This window comes from Drosophila mauritiana, chromosome 3R (assembly GCF_004382145.1).
Source record: "Drosophila mauritiana strain mau12 chromosome 3R, ASM438214v1, whole genome shotgun sequence".
Taxonomy (NCBI): Eukaryota; Metazoa; Arthropoda; class Insecta; order Diptera; family Drosophilidae; genus Drosophila; species Drosophila mauritiana.
Window position 1 is genome coordinate 5,676,735 of NC_046670.1, and position 21,981 is coordinate 5,698,715.

Consider the following 21,981-nt stretch of genomic DNA (forward strand, 5'->3'; position numbering starts at 1 on the left):
CAAGTTTGAAAAGTTGTATTCAGCTATCTCGGGAAGCTTGAGCATAGAATATACTTAGCTCTTGTAGTATATCCAAAAGTAGAAGAAAAATAATTAAAAATGCATGCCTAAATTACAGAATATTGTTTCAAAAGAATTTAATGCGCCAATCAACGTCGTTTTGCTGAGATGAGATGAATGGTTTGAGTCCACGCTAAATATCTGTGAGATTTCAGCAGTGCTCCGCTGCGGTCACGCTGCAGCGGTGAGATACAATCCCTCGGAGGCGAATTCGTTTACCGTACCGTATCGAAAAAGATATATTCTCTCTCGAAAACCCGAAGCGAGCGGACGTGCAGCGCGTGCCGCGTAGATACAGATACACAGCCCATAGATACAATTTCCCTTGGCTCGTTTCGTAGGTGGTGTGTATTGCAGCAGAAGCATCAGCGAACAAGCAAAAGAGTCTCTGCGTGTGAGAGCGTTTCGGTGAAAATTCAATAAAACAAAGAGCCAAGTGAAAATCGGTTCAAATCGGCAATTGCCCAGCGATTCAAGAGGAATATCGGAGGGATAAGAACAGGCATTAGGAAATAGTGTGTGTTGTTCGGTGTACTGCAGATTGAAAAACCGCAGCGCGCGTGTGTGCTTTGTTTGAGTGTGATTCGCCCGATGCGTTTTGCCTAATATCAATAAGAAGTGCAAAAAATACAACTTTGTCTGCTGGAAAAGTATCTAAACCCAATTATTCGCCGAAGAGCATTCGTTTTAATTCGATTGACACAGCGAGTGGGCGAGAGGGACAGGGGCGACTTGAGCGAGGTAATATAACTGTGCAAATGGTGGTGGAGCTGTGAGCAGCAGCAACAACAACAAATGTAGCGCCGCCGCTCAGATCTCTTCGCCGCTTTGCTTTTGCGCAGAGAACCTCGGCGAATTGCTGCGAATTCGCCGCAGCTGTGTGTTTGGAAACACCTTGCTCCAATATTTTAACACCCCCCGCCCGCCGCCCCATCGTCGGAAATATCCGATTTTGCACGACCATCGCTGTTTCAGTCTCAGTTTCGGTTCGCTTCGTGCGCTTTCTGCTGCCCTGCAGCGGAAAATTCAACGAAAAATCACTGGGCAGCCTGCAGAAACTCCCAAAAAAAGGAAACGGAGGAGCAGCGAAAAGGAAAACCGAAAACGGGTTGCGATTCTTGCACTTACCAATGCTGGTTGGCTGCGTTCCGCACGCGATTTCCTCTGTTGCTGCATTTTCATCCAAATTTAATCCCAAGACAACGACAACAAGAAGAACGGGTAAAACCAGGAGAACGGCAAGAAGAAGAGCCCCAGCACAAGGTGAAGAAGAAGAGCCAGCTCCAACATTGTCGCCGCGACGTCAGCGTCGCTGCAGCGCCGCAGCTTCATCAGCTAGCCATGAACTACAACTACAACAACAGCTACAACTACAACTACATCTGCAGCACCACCAGCCCCAACAACAACAGCAACCACAGAAGCAGAAACAACGAAGGCAGAGAACAGGTTTGTACACACAAAAAATTTGGTTATTTCTAAGATGCACCATTGGTTATTCGGCTTTTCAAATTGAATCTAAGCTCTAAGCGGTGCCTAACGGTTCTTTTTAAAATGTATCTATTAAATGGCACTGCATCTTTTAATATTAACCTTATGTCAGTTTTATCAATTCAATGGTTTCTTGTTCAGTATTAGTTGTTTCAAAATCAATGAGGTTTTTGTAATTGAAATTTTAAGAAACTTACTCTTGCTCTTATTGGTCTAAAAAGAATTAGTTGAATTTTTCCTTTCAAGAGGCAACATGAAATGGTATCTTCTTGAATTCTATAATATATTATACATATCGTCGATATGAAAATAATATTCCCCTTTCTGGCTACTATTTTTTAAATAGTTTTGCATGTTTATTATTTCACAACTTCAGTTAGGATTTTATTGGGTTTAGGGTCTTATCTGCGAATATAATGTATGGACTATTATGATTGGGTTTTTCTCAGTGCATTGACTCGCCGTCGTTGCTCTCCACTCGCTCGCTTATTCATAACTTTTTTGGTTATAGATTTTTGTCACCCCAACCCCTAAAACTGGCGACCCAACCTCATCCGATGTCCCCCTCCGCTCGTCCCCTCGGCACACCCCCCACGTAGCGCCATCATCCTTCAGTGGCTCACATGCTCGACTGTTTCAGTTTTTCAATTATTAATGGTGGCCATTAGTGCGCGCGCCGTTCGACCGCCCCGCCCCCTTTTGCTGGCCGCCCCTTTGCGGGTGTCGTGTAGACGCTTTTTTTTCCTTATCGGACAAATTGTGTTTGTCTGAAAAGTTCAATGAGGTGCGCACTGCAATTGCACTAGCCCCACACCCTTGCGCCTTTTTCCCTGACCAGCCGTCATATTTATGCTATCGACACATAGATAAAAATCATGTTGGTGCCGATGTACATTACATGCATGGCTTTTCCAGATATCAGATACCAGAATGCCGATTGAGCAGCCCGCAGCACGGCGGAAATGTATTGCATTAGGGGAATTACTCCGGGACGGAACGGGACGCAACTCCGGAGTTGTTGATTAATTCAGCTCGAGGTGCGTGTGGGTTTGGAATGGGTAGTTGGGTAGCTGGGTAGTTGCTTGCCTGTTGTCTCGTTGTTTGCCCGATGTGAAAATTCTCTATTTATATTTATTGCTCAGTTCGTTGCTCTGGGGCGAGATAAGAAATGCCTCTGAGTCATTCGGGTGAATAAGGATTTACGTATTTCGCAGGAAGCTTTGTGTGAAAGTTGACAAACGGACGATAAGTTGTGAAAGGTATGTAGCTGTTGGGTTTTGCGACAAAGCAGATGTGTCACCTAAACAGGGGTAAAGCAACGATAAAAGTGTCATAAATATACTCAGACCTACTACTAGCCTCTGCTCCAATTAACTTGGGTGGGATGAAATGGGCACCTTTAAACATTGATCATCCAGATAAAACAGGGCGAGCAAACAAGGTATATTATATCTAAATAAGATAACAGCCTTGAATCTAAACATTATTTCATTCGGGTTGTATGCATGCAGATAACTCAAGAGTGCAAATATTTTTAGGTGTGTAGATCGTGTTGGAATTACACAATAAAGTATTTACCTTTTTTAAAGAGCCTGTTTCCCGTCCTGACTGACTAACTCGAATGAAAAGTTCTTCCTGTAAAAGGGATCTTAAGTTATAAATAGGGAACTTGATTGATTTAGATGTTTTTGATAATTAATGGCAGCATTGGAACGAACAAATAGACTACTGGAGACTGGTTTATTTCCCTAACGAGTAGTTAAATAAGAATTCTGGCATTATCGATCAATTAGTGCAAAGTGTGTTCTGCTTAATTGTTTAGCTCCCCTTAAGAATATGCCGCACTTAACTCCCTAACTTTCAACGCCCACCCTTAGAACTCTTAGAAGCCCCAGGACACATGTGTCCATAATAGACCGTGGCATGAGGCAAGGCCATCATTTACCCAGGGCCAGACGACCAGACCACCTGAAAAACCAATAAAGTCATTTCACACACATTAACCTAACCGAAAAGGAGAGGGCATCACGCAACCGCTATGGGTACAGAGTCCATTTGATAATTGCAAGGAGGTGTATCTGGTTTTTGGACCATGCGCATCTTTCAGACTCTTTGTCAAGCTCCACAATCAACTCCCGGCCAAAATCCACCCCATCCCAGCCCATTCGCACCCGGCAAACACATGCGAAACTCGCTCGGTCACATATGTTGCCCAAAGTGATTATTTTCACTAAAAATAAACGAAATTAATGATTGATGAAGTGAGACAAGGGAGCGAACGCATCCATTCCATTCCATTCACATTCGCACTCGCACTCGCCCCTCCGGAAAACTTTGAACGACCGTCAACACCAGCAGGCAACCCCAGACGCAGTTTTCCAATTTCAATTCCGATTCGGGTTCGGATTCGGGTTCGACATCGCCCGGCATCCTAGAACCAGTTCCCAATGAGAACAACAAGAAAACAAAGAGCATGGCAAACGTAATGAGAAATAAGCCGTCACATAAAAGAAAAGTGTCTTTTAATTGAAACCAGGTGAAGGAGATGGCTTGGACCATGGCAATCGCAATCGGAATCAGAATCGGGGCGGCCTGTGTGCCTCGCAGTGTCTTTGTGCCCATGCCGCTGTCGCAACCAGACGGAAATCATAAAAATGTTGCATAAAAATATTTTTTATGTGTGCTGCTGCTGCTTCAGCTTCTGCTTCTGCTGCTATAGCGTCTGCGTCTTTTGGCCTGGTGAAAATAATAATAAAATGGGAATAAAATAAAGCAAGTAGAGGCGGAACGGAACGAAACGGACCCGGCCGGGTGCCGTGCCACACATTTCGTTTATATTTACTTGACAAGTTTTTGCACTGCGTCGGGACGTCTCCGTCTTCTTCTGTCTTTGTGTCTGTGCCAGAGATACACTCGAGAAAATAGTAAATTTCCTTATTTGAATATATTTAATTTCAAGTGCAAGTTATTCTTTAGTCCCAGAATTTAGTCACACTCGCTGGAAAACTTCAATTCCGCGTTTTCTTGCCTGTTTGGGCGCCACTTATGTTGAACTCGTTACTATCTTCACTTGGTTCTTCTTAGTGAGCTGTGTGCTAACTATTTTCGATCCCTTATAAGAACAGTAGCACCTATTACGAGTGTCTTCTTTCTCTGAGTGTGGAGCTCCTGCTTTCTGGTCGGGACCAGTGTCTTGGGTTGCCCGTTTGCCATTTTCGGCGGAGCTATGCAACGGCGCTCCACGTCATCAACAACATCATCAGTGTGTTGCGGGGACGGGGACTTGGGCTTGGGCTTGGGCTGTGTGGCCTGTTTTATAGTCCAAACGTGATAGCGAAATGTGCCCGTCTTCTGGCTCCGCTGCCTCCTGCCCGCGGGAGCACCCTCCTGCTGTGCATTTTCGTGCAATTCGAGGCTGGAGCTGTGGGTCTTGGCAGTTTCCTTGGGAGGGGTGCGCCTCGGAAAAATAAATTAATGGAAAACATGCAAACATAAATTCTCTTTAGCTGTCAGGTGTTTCACATTTTAAACGTAAATTATAAATAAGCAAAGTAAAATTATAATTCCGCCTAAATGTTTTATTTGCCACCGTCTGCTGTCATTCCGCCACCGCCTTCGCCCCCCCTCCCCCTTCCTTTCCGTTTTGGACATATTTTTCTTCTTGTGGCACATTTCTTTTGTGGCATTTTCATTCGCTGTGTGTTTGGGAGAATTAATTTTATTCAAATTAATGTCGAAGCTTATAATTGGCCCCGTTTTTTTGGTCTCAGGTCTCTTCATTTTTAAATAAAGACACTCCACTCTGTGGATGGCAACATAGTCATCTCTGGCAACAGCTCCACCTCCACCTCCGTTTCCTCGTCATCGTCATCTTCATATCCAGCATCTCTGGAGGAAGGGGATGCTCTGGCTTTTTAAGAGCATTTGACATGACTTGGGCTTCATTTTCCATTCGATGCGCCGCCGCCTCCACTTTGATTATGACGTGAAGTTGGCCAAGTGCAAATACTTTGCTGGTACTTTTTAATTAACTTAATTAGCATAGATGATGGGCTAAGAGCAGCGCTTACACAACATCAAAATTGCATTATGCCTCACAAGCTGGTCCGCTGGTGGCTTGGCGTTCGTTCCGGGGAATCCCCCCATTTTGATTTAGATTCTTTCGAGCATGCTGAATTTCTGAAAACCTTTATGACATAATAAATGACACATGGCCTGGCGACTTGAGGCGGTAGCTGCGAAAAGCTTTTCATTCCTTCAGCCTACTCAAGTTATGTGAATGTAACTTTCATGAAGTAAGGAAGCTAGGTGTACTCTCTTATAATCGATTTTGTAAGGTCCGGAAGTAGGTAAAATCACACACGATGATGAAATATACTTCATGATTACATTAAAAAAAATGCAAAGGTTGTTTAAGGCAGTTTATAACATTTTGTAGAAAGGTTCAGTAAAAATAATAAAGTTATTTAAGTTAAGTTAACAAATTACGCGCATTCCCATTCTTTGAAAACAAACGATACTAAATTAACTAAAAAATTCAACGAATAAACTTCTGCAGTGCCAATCAAATTGATTAATTGAAATTTGTCAAAAAAATATAGCTCTGACCATCTTTCTGAATCGTGAAAGTGACCAATTAAGTTTCCATAAATGGAAAAATATTCATCTCGCATGCATGCGATATGGGGATTACAGTACCGAACTGGAGGTCTCCACGCACATGCCAAGAATCCGAAAATCCGAAACCTCCTCAAGTGGTTTTTCTCTAGTTGAGTTTCCCCTTGCTGGAGGCGCTAAATGCAGGAAAAGATTATAACGGAGGAAATGCTGGCAATGGCGATGCGATGGGGGCGATGCAGACATTCTTGGGAACACACATAAATCGATGCTTATAAATTGGGGCCTAATTTTTTTATAGCGCGTGATTTTTGATTTACGCATCGTTGGAAGTTTTATTTCGATTGGAGTGTCGGTTTCCCAGCGCCCATATTTATTTTTATTGCTTTTTAATGCGCCGCCGAGGAAGTTTTATTTATATGTATACGAGCAACTGTTTTGGTGCGTGTTGGAAGGCCGAACAATGAATCTTGTGGGATTATTTGTGTACGCCAGTGCTGGGGTGAAGCTTTATTTTAAATTCAAATTCGCCACCACCTTATATCATATTTACTTGGCTCAGCCAGCTTGTTTGTGCTTTATAATAATAAAATATTCCACTCTTGTCTCCGTCCCCACAGGACACGCAGCAGCATCAGCAGCCACATCAGCAACCAATGCAGGCGGCACTGAGGACGGCGAGCTTTAGCTCCAGCTCCAGCTCCAGCTCCAACGCCAGCAGCTCCACGTCCACATCCAAGACGAGAGCAGGAATAACGTCGTTAATCTATTTACCGCCTTTCTGCTATCCATGTAAGCATGTGCCTGCGGCCGGCACCACGACTCGGAGTCGAAGCCAGACTTTGAGCCATGGCAGCGGGAGTTGCCAGGACAGCAGCTGCTGCTGTCCGCCCGGCTGGGAACATAAAAATTATGATAAACATGCTTCAGCGGCGACGTCGACACCAGCAACGGCGGCAGTAGGAGCAGCAGGAGCAGGAGGAACAACAACTGCAACGGCAAGCATCATCACCACAACAGGACCCGCAGCGGCAACAATGTCCTCCTCGTGGTCTGGTGAATTCCTGCTGCCGGGTATTCAGTTACCCGTGGCCGCAGCGGGGCATAGCTGCACCGATCTCCGGCAGACGTCGCAATTAGTTATGCCCACTGTTGCTAGCGGGGATGTGGTGGCAGTGGACGCAGAAGGCGGCGTCTTGGAATGCGGCAAGCGATGCTGGCGACGTGAGCGAATCCGGCGCGAAGGACCAAGTCATGCGTCTGCGGCCTCGCTGACCCAGGTAAATCCAATCAGCACAAGCAACAGCACCAGCATCAGCACTAGCCCAGCAACAACAATAGATGGAGCATCGGGAGCAGGAGCGGTGGTTACGACAACCGCTCACAATTCGCAAACAACGACAAAAACAACGGCAAGGGGCACAACTGGTGCTGCATTGCCGCATGATGAAGAGAATGAGAATGATGAATGTAGGTGCTTTAACTATAACGGTGATATTAGTCTGGATCGGCGGGGCGAGGCCGCGGAACTTTCCGGCATTACGTGGCTGATGTTCTTGTGGCAGCATCTGCTGCCGGGCAACGGAAACAACACCCCCAAACTCATCCGCGCCCACACCCACACCCACGAATCCAGCTTCCCAGCGGGGACGACAACGAAAACAGCAAGGAGCAGGAGCTGCGCCATGACGTCGACAAAAAGTTGGCTGGGACCGCTGCTAATGCTGCTCTTGGCCACGTCCGTCAGCGGCTGGGGCGGTCGACAAGATGGTGAGTAGCGAGCCCCCGTCGATAAGTAGCGCTATGATAAGAATTTATAATTTCACTTGGCGCGCCAAGAAAGTGCCGCAGCAACTTTGGGTCCCAGGACCCCGGTATCCTTCCCCCAAACCCCAATTTCATTTAATTTTTGTGGCATAATTTGTACTCGCAACAGAGCGACAGCTGGCGGCTCATCCCCCTCCCTTTTCCCGCTTCCCATTCGAGTCGCCCCATCCACACCCAGGGCCACCCCCTCTTTTGGTCATGCTCAATTGAATCCATAAGTAGTTTGTGACCGCAGATCTGCGTTGGTATACTGCGTTTCAACTGTTTCTCCGTGAACGAATTCACCCAGAAAAAACAAAAACAACGAAAAAAACAGCACAGAACAGAGCAGAGCAGAAAAACAATGAAAACAACAAGCAACAGCCGCTCCGGCAACAGCAACATGCAATGGCAAATTGTACGGAAATTGCCCGAAACAAACAGCCAGCAACCGCCGACCAACGACCACCGACCACCGACCACCGACCGACCGCTGACCATAATTCACTCAAGTTAGACAAAAGCATTTTGGTTGCCCCGCCCCTAATCCTCCACCTCCCCCGCCGCCCTCACGGACTACGCCATCACAGCTGTCCTTGCCCCTCTGCGAGGCGAAAGTCCAACATCCTACATCCAGACCGAGGCCCAAAAACGCAAATGAGTCTCGCAGGCAGAAGCGTCATGCTCTTTGAGCTCGACATAGCCGAGCTGGAATAAGTGTTTGTCTGTTCGCTAGGGGTGCGTATTGCCAGTCAATAGGGGTGGTCCAGTAATGTGCCTGGGCTCCCCTAAATGAACCCCTGCCCTGGCCGTAGGTCTATCCCTAGGCACACCGACTACTACTTCTACCCAAGCGCCCAACGAACGAGCTCTTCAAATTGCGCACACCCATAAGTGTGGGCAAGATAATTGGGTTAAGGAGTTGTTAGCGCGTTGAAGTTGTCATTATAGATCATCGTGAATGGATAAGATAAGTGCACGCTGCTGCGATAGGAAATTGCTTGTCATAACAGGAACCACAAATGACGGAGTGGTGCATAATTAAAATCGTGTTAAATACTCCCGCTGTCAATCTTAATTGATTACTGGGGAAAAAGTAATGGCCTATAATTTCGATTCTGATTCGGAATTATTACTTTCAAATGTGGCAGGACACAAAAGCCATTTCAGGAGTTGTAGACTTTAGGTCCTTTAAAATACGATACCATAAAGACAGCTGTAATAGAATGAATATTGTACAAATCTACATGATACACCCTTTTATCCCACGCAAATCAAATTACATTTTAGAGCTAGGCACTTCCTATGAAAGATTTCGGTTCCGTGGCGCTTGTCCCAGTTCCTGCATCTTGTTTAGCACGTGTATGTGTCGGAAAAGTCGCCTCAGATACCTTCGCTCCCTTCCGCAGATGTCACAGATCCCCGAGATTTATTTTGATTAATGCACCTGATTACTGTCGCTTTATGGGGATCCATTGTGAGGAGCAACTCTTTGAGCATATGTATTTTATTTCGTGCTTTCCCCATTTCCCTTTGTTGTTGCCTAAGCTTCCTCATTCCCCATCCCAGCATCCGAATGCTGACTCCCCCGCTCCGCGCGCTTCTTGCTGAGCAACTCTAATCCGAACGAAAAACACACCGAAAATATATCTGAAAAGCCCCGTGCCCGCTTTTCGCGTCCGTCATTTCAACTGTCTATACGCATTTGTACGCTTGTCTGTCAGTCGGTCGTGGTCTATGTCGTATATTTGCTTTCAGCTTGTATTTACTTAAGCTTGTCCTGCAGCATATTTTTCAGGGGTAGCGAATTAAGGGCGGAGGGCAACGACGCGTCGTTGCCTTCGACATTTGTGCTGCGGCAGCAACAATGGCCCTGCTCGCTGCGGCACTCAGGCAAAAGTATTGAATCATGTTGGAAAATTATTCACGGTACTTGAAATTGGCGAAACAATTATTCGTCGGCGGGGGGTGGTTTTCGGGCTTCGAATTTCGAGTTTCGGCTTTTGGGTTTTCGGGACCACGTTCCGGGTTCGCTCCCGGTTCCGGAGCCCCGTGACTCCCGGACTTTCGTTCGGGGCGGTGGCTGCCCGGCAAAGTATGCTACACTTTTCGCACAACAGGCAGCCCGCTGTGCGTATGGGCCGCATTATGACAGCCAGGCGAATGCGAGTGCCGCCCGTAAAAAGCACAAGTCATTGGACAGCACACACACACACACATATACGAGTGCTCATATATTGTGTAAGTGTATGGCTGGCTATAGCCAGATATATATGTTCGACTTTAGTCGGAGGTCTGAGCAGCGGCTCAGTTGGGGCTCAGAGTTCAGAGCGCTGCGCTGATCCTGCGCATGAGTACCTTTTGTTTGCCGCAAATGTAAAAACAAAAAGCAGAAAAAGCTGAAAAAGTGGAATCAACAAGGAACAAGTAGAATAAAAGAAAGGAAAGGAATAATAAAATAAAATGTGTATCGCTGTAAGTACGGCCTGCGAGTGTGAGTGTGCCACCGTGTTGCCCTGCCGTTGTAGTTCTTGCTGCACTTAAAGAAATGGGTTGCAGCTAAAAAGCATGTTTTCAAATTCACAGATGATTTCTTTATTCTTTTATACTTTTACATGGAATTAAACATTAGAATATTGATCATATTTATAAGCACACGTTTGCTTTGATGTCCTTGTCTAAGGATTATTAATGAGTAGAAAAATATTTGAAAAAAATATCAAAACAGTTGAAATAGTCCAAGGTTAATCTATTGGCCATTTATAATAGATTTTTTAAGATTTTTTAATATATTTAGACTAGTTTAACAGCAGTAAAATAAACTTATAATAATTAAAATACAAAGTAATTTGCAAACAGTTGGATAGTGTTGGAACATCCACATTAAGGAGTTTAATTTTTATTAAAGTGAGCAAATATATCTAGCTATATTTCCATTCAATGATTCCTTAGTGTGTTTTTTTTGCCTGCACATCGACTCTGTGCCTTGGGTTGTGTTTCTGTTTCTGGCTCGGGTGCGCACATTCGTCTCTCCTTGCGAGTTTTCTGTATTTGAATGCGTAGCCCGAACTCGGACCGTCCTCCAGCTCCATCTCCATCTCCATCTGCGACTTGCCAGTTCCGAGTTGGCCTCACCCACCGCCCATCGGCATCAGGACTGGCATCTCCATCTCCGCTACCGCCACCGTCTCCGCTCCTGTTCCTGTTCCCGTTCCCGTTCCCGTTCCTTTTCCCGGTTCTGGCCACCACCCTTATCCCAACTTGCAGCTCCCTGCTGCCGCTGCCGCCGCTGCCACTGACAATCGTGCCCAAACATTAAGCTATATGTGTGGCTCAGAGGGTGGTTTTACCATTTTCTATATGTATCCGTGTGCGGGTCTATACCCATTGTATGGGATATAGTACTTATTGCCTGTGTGTGCGAGTGTGGCATGCCGTTAGCTAACTTTCCGTTTACGTTTCTTTCTCTATACTTTGGCTTCGCCTTTCCCATTTCTCTTTGCCGTTCAGTTCAGTTTAGTTCCCTTTTTTTTAATATTCACAATTGCCATTTCGGTAGTTTTGCTGCCACTGTGCAAATGAGAGAGTGTGTGTGTGTGTGTGCGTATCTGTGTGCGACATTATTATTATTACGAGCAGTTTTTGGTTGCCTGGCTTGTTCAACTTATTTATGCGCCTGCCCACCCCTAAAACGCCCGAATACCCTACCCTACCTACCCCTACCCAATTTCCAAGTATCCGAATATCGCACTCCTGACAGCGGGTCGTAAATTTGCGGCCCTTATGCGCACGCACTTAAATACAATCATAATAATAATTGAAACAATTTACAAATTAAAAAGCCACAAATCTTGGCACCGAAACTTGACAATACAATTAGAAGACTAGCAGACTGGCAGTCGAAGAAAGTGGCCAACCGAAATCTAAATTTATCAATAAGCAAGTGCCTTTTGTGTGCTGGCTGGTAAATAAATATGCCTGCAAACGCACTTCAGTGGGAAAGATTGCGGTTGCTCTTTTATACGGCTCTTAAATGAACAATGAACGCAATTGAGGCCACATCAACCATACGACCAAAATACATACTCTCATGTTCACATGAATGTATGGCTGCAGTCCACGGGGAGGCAATTGGAATATAATATCTTAATGCATTAATGGTTAAGTCGTTTATTAATAAATTATTACTGTGTTTTTTGGCTTGCAGCGCCCACAAATTGCACATTTCCGGCGAGATGGGAGGGCTCCTGGTTCCTGTCCGGCTATCAGCAATCCATACACATCAAGGGCTCCCAGTTCAGCTATCGCGGCAGGTGTGCGGCCTCCGATGGTAACAAATATCTGATTGTCGACGAGTAAGTACCAACTCTCCGTCCGGGATAATCCAAAATGATAATCCCCGCTCACGTTGGGGCCTTTGGCGTCCCGCTTCGACCCGCTAACAATATGCTAACATCTCAACCCGATACTCGGTCCATTGGCTGGCGAAATATAGCGAACATTGTACCTACCATTTCGCACGTTTTTGGCACAGGCCGAGAGGAAAATGAGATGTTCTGGTTTACTTTCCCCCACATGTTTTTTTTGTGTTGGTCCCTTTGTCGAGGAGTGCCTATAATTGAATAAGTTTTCATTTCTGACGGAGAAGGTGTGTGTGCTCGGTAAAATGTGTTAAGGTAAGGCTGAGGACGCTGCGCGCGGGCGGGAAAACGCCGAACTAACCTCATTAAAAAGAAGCCAGTCAGCAGCACATCGAAGCGAGTGGAGTGCCGGCCAAAGACAACAGCAAGGGGTGAGCGACATCGGCATCGACAGCGGCAAGGAGGCGTCTTAAACTGAGGTACACCGGGAGAAAATGTCAGTACAGTGGTAGTATATACTCTACTGAATTTAAAATAGATTAGGTCTAGAGTGTGTGTAGCATTTTCACCAACTTATGAAGCTATAGTCATTTGAAAGGCAGTTTAAGCTAATTTTCACTTATAAGATACTTACATATAATGTACACACATCAGTTATTCTCTGGCTTAATTGTTTTAAATTTTAATAGTTTGAGGATATTTTTCAACGCTATATGTACATATATGCTAAACTTTAATGCTTTCCTTATTGCATACTCATACTTGATATTATTGAGTTTAAAAAAAAAACTGAATACAGCATAGAGCTCAAATGATTCCAAAGAAGATGCAGTCGCTGGATTTTTCCCCAGTGTACCTCCACACTCACACTGTCGCAGGGAAACCTGTCGTCAACGTTATCGCTAACGTTGTCGTTGCCGCTGTTGTTGATGTTGCCGCTGCCACTGCCGCCGCCTGCCAGCTGCTGCTCTTAACTTTTGCCTTTGAAACGGGTTTGGGTCGAGCCGAGTTTTGTTTGCCGCACCATGTCCTCCGCAATCCATCCGCACTCCATCTGCTCTCCGGGTGCCGGGCGCTTTCTTGGAGGCAGCGCGCTGCTCGTAATTCGGATGTTTGACAAGAGGCAGTCATGTACCAAGACAAAAACCACCCAGAGCCCATCTATCTCAGAGTTCCCATATACCTACATATATCGATATAGAGAACCGATCCGTGCCTGTGTTTGTGTACCCCCTCCCCCCACCACTCGTGTTGTAAATGCTCAGTAGCACAAGCTAAAAACTAAATCAAACTTTTTACGTGCCCCTGTATATTGTGTTTTTAATTTAGAGAACTGCCTTTTTGACTACTCTGTATCTGTGTTACTCAAGCATTTCTCCTACTTAGCAGCTCTGTTTGTAGCTGCCCGTTTTCCGATGGCTTTTCATTTAAACGATACGAAACGAAAACCAAAGACATTTAAGGAAAATTGCTTTTTGTCCTGCGAATTTCCATGCCATTCCTTTCGCTTTGGTCTGGAACTCCTCTTTTGTTTTCCTTCGTACGAATGTTTTTTAGCCGTAAAGAGCAATGCGAAAGACAATTAAAACCCTTTTAAGCTGCTTCCTTAATGGGGGAAAAAAGAATCAGAAGTACCAAAAAGTAAAAACAAAGAAAATGCAAAACATTAAGTTTCCCAAAGCGGAGTTTATGTATTTTGAATTTTCTGTTTTGCCATGTTTATGCTTATGAATACTTAATAAACATATGAATAATCCTACCTTTAAGCTAAGTTTTTCCGTTGTAGCTGAAATGTGAAAATGTTTTTTGATTTTTCCGCTGCCTTACTTTTACTCTTTAAATAGTATTGGCCTTTTTGCTGTGCTGCTGGAGGCGAGGGCGGGTATTGTATACATATTTAATTCGTTTTTTGCCACGCCCTCTCCTCCGGCCTCCATTCATTTTGCTCTGTACAAGTTTTTGTCGTATACCAATAAATATCGTAAACATATGTATCGAAACCAAACCGAGCCCCATCTACTGTATCTTACGAACTAGGAATCCAACAGAAACCCCACATTCAGCCCAACCACAATCAAATATCAAACAAACCCAAGATGAAACTGTTTATTTTGATACGTTATCTGCTTATCAGTACGAATAAATATGTCTTCAGAATATTTTTACATCACTTTTCAACAACATATATTTTGTGAGTTTCTTGCGTTATTCAGTGTACGTCCTTTGAGTTCCTTTCGATGATCATTTAATTACTTCTACTCGAAATATAACATCAACTTAGTAATCAACCATTCAATCGATTGTAACAAAAAAAACGTGGGCAAAGTCGAGTTTGTTCTAGTTTCGACTTTGGGACACACTTCCGGGATTATAACATATTCGGCAACAGTAAATAAAACGACATTCGAAACTAGGCAAAGGGGTTTCGCTATGACACCCAGTTTACGCCCGAAACATAAGAACCTCCATTTCCGATGCCTTCCATTCACACAAACTCACGGAGAGACTTGCAGAATGCCCGGTCAAAGTCTTAGCCCTAGTTACCACCAACCACTTTATTTGTCGATTGCGCGAAGAACCCGAAAACAAGCCAACACATCCCGCACCACCGAGTACCGAACCAAGAAATACTAATACTAATACTGATACTAATACCCAACATGAAGCAATAAACTCGAGTATTTTGAACCACACAACCATAATAGCATATACACAAGCAATACCATATACCTTACAATATACCATATAGAATATACGTTAAACAATGAACCATATATACCAACTACCGATACCGAATACAAAACTTTTCGTTGCAACCAAAAACTCTTTTAGGAAAGGATGTCATCGTTGCCTGGTTATCTATGAGAAGCATAAAAATGTGCTCCAATATAAAGAAAGTGAGTGCGAAGGTGATAGTATGTATATGCATCAGTCGAACCCATCTGCACTGGCGATGCGTAGCTCTAATAAACAAAGTGATCATAGGGGGGGAGCTCATCCCAATACGAACGGGCATTCAAGACTATCTTCATCGGATCAGTACATAATGAGATCCAATGACGATATGAATGATTGTAAGCATTAACTTTATATTTTTCTATATATCTCTATCTCTCTCTCTAAAATAAGTTATAAGCAAAGCAAGCAAACTAAATGAAAATACAAGACTCTATCTCCTAACTCGCTATCTCAAAATACCAGTTATCTGTTATCATTTTAACCTATTATTACATATTTCGAAATGCTCCCTTAGTTAACCAACATGACTAACCTAACCTTATCATTTAAGCGCTATTTTCATTTCACTCAAAACGAGAATACAAAAGTTTTTCGTTCTCTCCAATGACCAACTGAAAAGCAACAAGTACAAAAAATACGAAAAAATACAAAAAAAATCGAAAAAAATGATGAAAATACGTTCTCAATTTTTATAACTATTTTTGAAAACACACACACGAAACAAATGCAGGATTTTGAATAATTTTTTCGGTATTTCCGATGAGTTCTATTGGGTTGTTCTTCTTTTTCTTTAGTTCGAAGTAACTTTAGTTTTGGTTTCAGTTCTCGTATAAGTTTTGATGCAACTTTTTGTTACTTATACAAAACAAAACCAAATAAAAAAAATGAAAACAAACCAAACCAAACTTGTAAATAGTCTCAAACAACAATTACTCTGCATACCAAATGAATAAAAATAACTCAACTTTGTTTACTTTTGTCATGGCAAGGGTCCTCTCTCTACCTCTCTCTCTGTAAATCTCGAACTCACCTCACTTTAATCAAGCAATCAAGCAATCAATCAACAACGAATAACCACTCAATGTATCAATCAACAAGAAGTACATATCTAACCACAAAAATATATATATAACCACCTAGAAAACCGATAACAAAACCAAAATGAATTGTATATTTCCCTCAGCATACACACGTTGCAATTTATCCCGAAAGCTACCACTATAAATATTAACCAATACCCAATGTTAGTGTCAATCCAATTAAGCTACTTAGTTGCGATTTGCAAGCGTATTAGCGGATTAGCAGATTAACCCCTCCCAACAGAGCCACCAATTAAAGCCAAACTGAAACTGAATCCGATCCAGAATCAGAACCAAAAACAGAACCCAAAGCCGAGGGCCAAAACAAAACAACTAGGCTTACTCTACTCCACTCAGTAGATTCTGAATACGAAAACCATCTAGACAAAAGAAAGCAGCGCGGTCGTATTTAATTCTAATTCCAAATCCAATTGAATCGGAACCAAAAGGCGGAACCCCATTCGAAGCAAAAGCAGGGAAAAGCAAAACAGGAAACTATAACCAGTTTTAGTTAAGAACCTTTGTTTCTCTCTATTTCCGTTCAGTTTCTTTTTCGGTTTGTGCTCTTTCAGTTCCAACTTACTGTAAATAATTCCCAAATACAAGCGAAAAAAATGTTGTAAATATATAAAAAGTAATAACAAAAACAAAAAAGAAACATGAGACTGAAAAATGAAATTGTTTGTTCCATAACCATTTTTTATTACCAACATTTACATATATCTAAATATATACCCTTATATATTTGCAAACTCTATTCAATATTTATATGATATGTATATTTTCCTTACTTCAACATTTCCAACCACTCCAACAACAGATCTCTCGAAAACCTAAAACTAAAACTAAAACCGAAACCAAAACTAAAACCCAAGCCAAAACTAAAACTACAAATCAATTTGGAGCAATTCAAAGTTAAAACACGTGTGCGAGAGTGTGTGCCAGTGTGTATTTGATTCAAATATCGAGAGATGAATAATAACCAACTGAGGTGTGTGCACACACACACGCACACACACACGAGAAATTTGATTGGATTTTGGTTTTGAAATTTGCATATTTGAAGTTTTGTACATTTTTACCAGCCGCAGCTAAGTTTTTGTACAGTTCGTTTCGCGTTTGTTCCCATCTGTATAGTTCTGTATAGTTCTGTATAGCAAACAAAGCAATCCGAACCCCAAATGAGCACCCACACATCTGTATTCACAAAACAAACTTGTATTTAGTTGCGACCCAGAGATGCGACTCATCTACTCATCTGTAAATAATCTCACCTCAAATCATGACAAAGACCAAAGACCAAAGACCAAGCACACCGGACCCGAGAACACGACGATCCAACAGAACCAATGCGGAGTATTGAAGTCTTGGACCAGTTTCCCAAAAACGTACCCATTCAAATGTCGGACGGTTGAGCGTATTGAATTTCCAATAGGTTCCAGTACTTTGGCGAGCTGTCGAAGAATTATTGCCTAAGTTTGTTCATCCTATTTTTTCGCTTTATCTGGCATCACATTCACAACCCACTTACTTAACTTTACCCGCCCGCCCATGATTTATTTATAGGTCGAAAATGGAAATTGGAAACTTGACACCGAGTGTCAAAGTGTTTTCACTTCATTCCGACGGGACTCGGAGTACTCGCAGCAATCATTCCTGGCGAAAGTACCCATCCATCCATCCATCCATCCAACCATCCATACCAGCTGCAATCATTTTATTCGCATCCATAACTCGCTGTTAATTGCTGTAATCCCCTTAGTTCTTAATCAGGTAGCGAGCTGCTATTGCATCTAATTACCGGGGAAAATAGAAAATAGAGACGGCATAAAAGTATCTCATTGGCACATAATGCAGTTTGCACCGCCACCGCTCGACCTTCTTACATGCTCACTTAACCTCTCCCTTAGTCGGACTTATATACAGATACAGATTCAAGCTCAAAACGAGCTTCCAGATCCAGATCCGTCATGGCAACGCCGCAATCCACCCGGACACGCATAGAAATGTAAATTCATTATTTATTATTTGTTTGCCTCAATAGAAATCAAATTAGTTTAAGTGGCGAGCTCTTGGCCCAGAGCAGAGCGCAGTCAGTCAGACAGTTGGCTTCGCATTTGAAAAACGCCCACCCACGCGCCACGCCCATCGCCACCCAGCCGCCCCCCTCTATTTTGATATTTTCCACTTGATATTTCCGAGCTGGAACTCCAGTAGTCCGACTGTCTGGCTGTTTGACTGTTTGACTGCCTGACTGGCAGTCTTGGCTGCCTGCCTTCCTTTTTTCCTTGATTTGATTTTGTTTAAATATTAAACGAGAGTTTTAGGTCTCATTTATAATTCAGGGGATCCCCCCGTCCGGCCCGCCGCCCATCCACCACCCAAACGCCCCGATTTTGATTCCGATTGAGGGGGCGGGGTCAAGTTGGTTTTGATTAGCAGACCGTAAAACAATGCTATCAATAGTACAATAGAATTGCGTGTGCGTGTGTGCTGTTCTTTATTAAATCATTATTTGTTTAGATTGTCACACAAGCGCGCACACAAACACGAGATTAAATTTCAGCTTTGGATAAAAGAGTAAGCCCTTCGGCAAACTGAGAACTGAAAACGGAAAATGGAAAACTGAAAGCTGAAAACGCTGCAAGGACCCATCCTATGCATTTCGGTCATATTAAGGCCTTTAAATTGAGATTTCCAGCAACGGCATAATAAAGTTGCTTTCAATTACGACAGTTTCAGTCATTTTTATGGCCCACAGCAAACACACACAGGGAAACAATGTATCTGCATCTGGCTTGGCAGACTGTAATTGGGCTTAGACAGTCGACAGTTTCAATTACTGAAAACTTGTACATACGGGATTAGCAGGGAAAGCCTTGTTAATTGCTATAAGGCTAATGTAGTGTCGTTTTCACTCGTGTCGGGCATCAAAGGATATGGAAGGTTTTCCACACACCCACACATCCACACATCCACACACTGGCGAAACTACACTCTCGTTCGAAATAATAGGTTCACTCGAGGGAAGTTGAATGTAAAGCAATTATATACATCAAATTCATTCATTTGAATATCAATTGAATGTACTCTTAAATTAACTCCCTAAAACAAAAAACCTAGATAAATAAAAACAAATTCGTGTCAAGTCCTATTATTTCGACCATGGGTGTGCCCAAGCGAGCAAAGTGCGTGTAAGCGAGCTGCCAATCAAATGAACGAGTCTGCTGCCCGACTCCTGAATCCTTCGATTCATTGGCATCAATGATAATCCAATGCGAGCCATCAAAAGCAATTGCATACTTCGGGGCGTTTGCTAACTGCCATTTAAATTGCATTTTCGAGTACAAACTACACACGATAGTAGGAGTATCACTAGCCACTCGACCCCTCAGCCATCCGCCGCCGCCCCAATCTCTCCCAATCTTCACTGCCCCCCTTAATTATGCTTACCGCTTTTTTGCGAGCGCTTTTAGTCAGACATTTTGTGTAGCCGGTGACGGGCTGCCAGGCAGCATTTGCATACCAATTTCCCCACCAGCCACCCACCTGAATGCCTCCTTTTTGCGATTCCACCTGCACTCCGCCAGCAAGCAAGCAAAAAGCGGAAAAAGCCCGGGCATAAAAAATGAAGCCTTGGCCGGGGTGATGGGCACTCAATGAAGGCCAGGCCGCAGCGTTTTAATTGCAGCGCAGGAGCGTAGGCGGTATATGAAAATAATTAAAATAATTAAGCAAAACTACGGCATCCAAGCACTCGGCGCTTTCAGGAGGAGGAGGAGGAGGCGGCCGCCCTCTACTTGAGTTCTCGTTTTTCACATTTTTCCGCCAAAATATTCAACAATCATCTCCGTTCGCCGCAGTTTCCGCCAGTTTCTTTTGGCCATTTTATTATGAGTTTATCTTTTTGGGCGTTCAGCGCCGCCCACTCGCATTCCTCGGGCCCTCATAATTTGTATTATGTTATTTGGTGTTACAACATAACAGGACATTTAAATTTAATCAAATGTCGGTAAAAATGTTTGCCATGCCTTTTGTGCCCGCTTCGGAAAAGCAAAAAAGCGGAAAAAAAAGCTGGTGAGGGAAAACCATCAACAATAACAACACGCACACGTAACAGGGCATTGCCATTCCATTTGGGGGTGGAAGTGGGTGCAAGTGGGTGTGCGTGTGGGTGCAGAGGAGCGGTGTGTGTGGATGGGTGGGTGGGCGTTTCCACCTGGACGTTGACTGGGTAATTTGTTAGTGGGTCCGGGAGGCGCAGGAAACCCAACTCAACCCCGATCCTAGTCCGACACCGAGTTTTATTTTATTTTATTTTATATAGTTTTTGGCATTTTCATGTGCCCACTTTTCCTTCGTGTTCCGCCTTTTTTTCCGGGGCCTGCGTGAGTTGGTACAGTTTTCGCCGCGTGTACATATATATGTATGTATGTGTGTGTGAGTACATATAGAGCGCGAATACCGAACATAAAAACTTATTTACCTAGGGACACCCGGGAACGGATTCCGATTCCGGGGCGATTCAGTGGCGTCAGGCGCCCGGGGTGTCAACCAATTTCGAGTGTTTTCCCCGGGTCCTGGCCCGCAGCAAAAACGAGAAGGGGCGGGGCGTGTTGGAGTGTGGGGGAAAAAGAAAATCTCTCAACGCTCCTGGCCAAACACACACACCGTGTTGCCAATTGTTGTTGTTGTGTGTTCCCGGCATGGACACACACGCACACACACACACCGCCGCCGCCGCCATGACCCACACATACAACGTATATTCTCACATTGCCATTTTCATTTCAATTCATTTCATTTATTTATGCAATATTTTATGTGCTCATTCATTTTTTGCCCGTTCCGTTGTCGTCGGTGTGCCCGATTGTTCTATTAATTTGTTGTCGCTCCTCGTTCGGGCTCCTCGTGGTCCCCGTACCATCCAGCCCATCCAAGCCATCCAGACCATCCTGGTCGGTGGCGTTTTGGCCCGGTTATTTGCCATCCGCCTCGGTTCGGTTCCATTGTCAATTTGTTGGATACACGTCTATTTGTACCTAGTATTGTATGCGCATAAAATTCGTGCCATAAACCCCATTCGTCTTAATTTGTATGCCTTGTTTTGTTACGGTTACGGCTACGGTTAGGCTCTGTGTTTTGTGTTTTCTGTATTTTGTTGATACTTATTTATTATTTTTATGCCCGGCTCACTTATCTTTGCGTGTCTAGCCTCCGTGGCCCCTTGCCGAACGGATGTTTTTGGGTAATTGGGGAGTGTAGAGGAGGGCTGCATACCATAAACTAGCCTCGTGCATTAAAGCCAAATTCGACAGAACTGCAAGCAATAAATTCGCGTAGCCACACATAAAACAATCATCATCAGCAGAGGCGGAATTCGATTCGGAATGATAATCTGATTTAGAAGCAGAATCTGAATCTGAATCTGAATCAAAATCAGAATCAGAGGCGATGGCCTCAACGTAAACGACAGTTGTAGAAATGTGAATATGAACAATGACAATAACAATTACAAGTACACACAACGCTGTAAATAAAGGTCCAAATTCCATATATTCTCTTGTACAGATATTTAATTGTGTTTGTTTGTTGGTACATACATACTTACATACATATTTACTACTGATTGATTTGATTTTGAGTTACTTTTGAGATACTGTTCGTTGTCACCAATTGAGACGCTTTGATTTTGTTTTTTGAATATTATATATAACTCTTTGTATTTGTACATGATTATGATTATTAATGTTTATATTAATCCACTGCTAACAAAAATCATCATCAACTTTGTACAGTAAAACCATGAGCGAGTTCTAAAGTAAACC

General features: G+C 43.5%; 1 protein-coding gene across 3 annotated transcripts in view; it reads left to right on the forward strand.

Annotated features, from left to right (window-relative positions):
- The first annotated feature begins 295 nt into the window (after window positions 1-295).
- Window positions 296-21,981, forward strand: part of LOC117145567 — a 30,306-nt gene continuing 8,620 nt past the window's right edge. For 2 of the 3 annotated variants that reach the window (XM_033311271.1, XM_033311272.1), the window contains exons 1-4: window positions 296-1,509; window positions 6,789-7,938; window positions 12,182-12,329; window positions 15,168-15,409. In XM_033311271.1, coding sequence (XP_033167162.1) covers window positions 1,402-1,509; window positions 6,789-7,938; window positions 12,182-12,329; window positions 15,168-15,409 — 1,648 coding nt within the window. In that variant the 5' untranslated portion in view covers window positions 296-1,401. The remainder of the gene's footprint in view (window positions 1,510-6,788; window positions 7,939-12,181; window positions 12,330-15,167; window positions 15,410-21,981) is intronic. The other variant, XM_033311273.1, reaches the window with a different exon arrangement.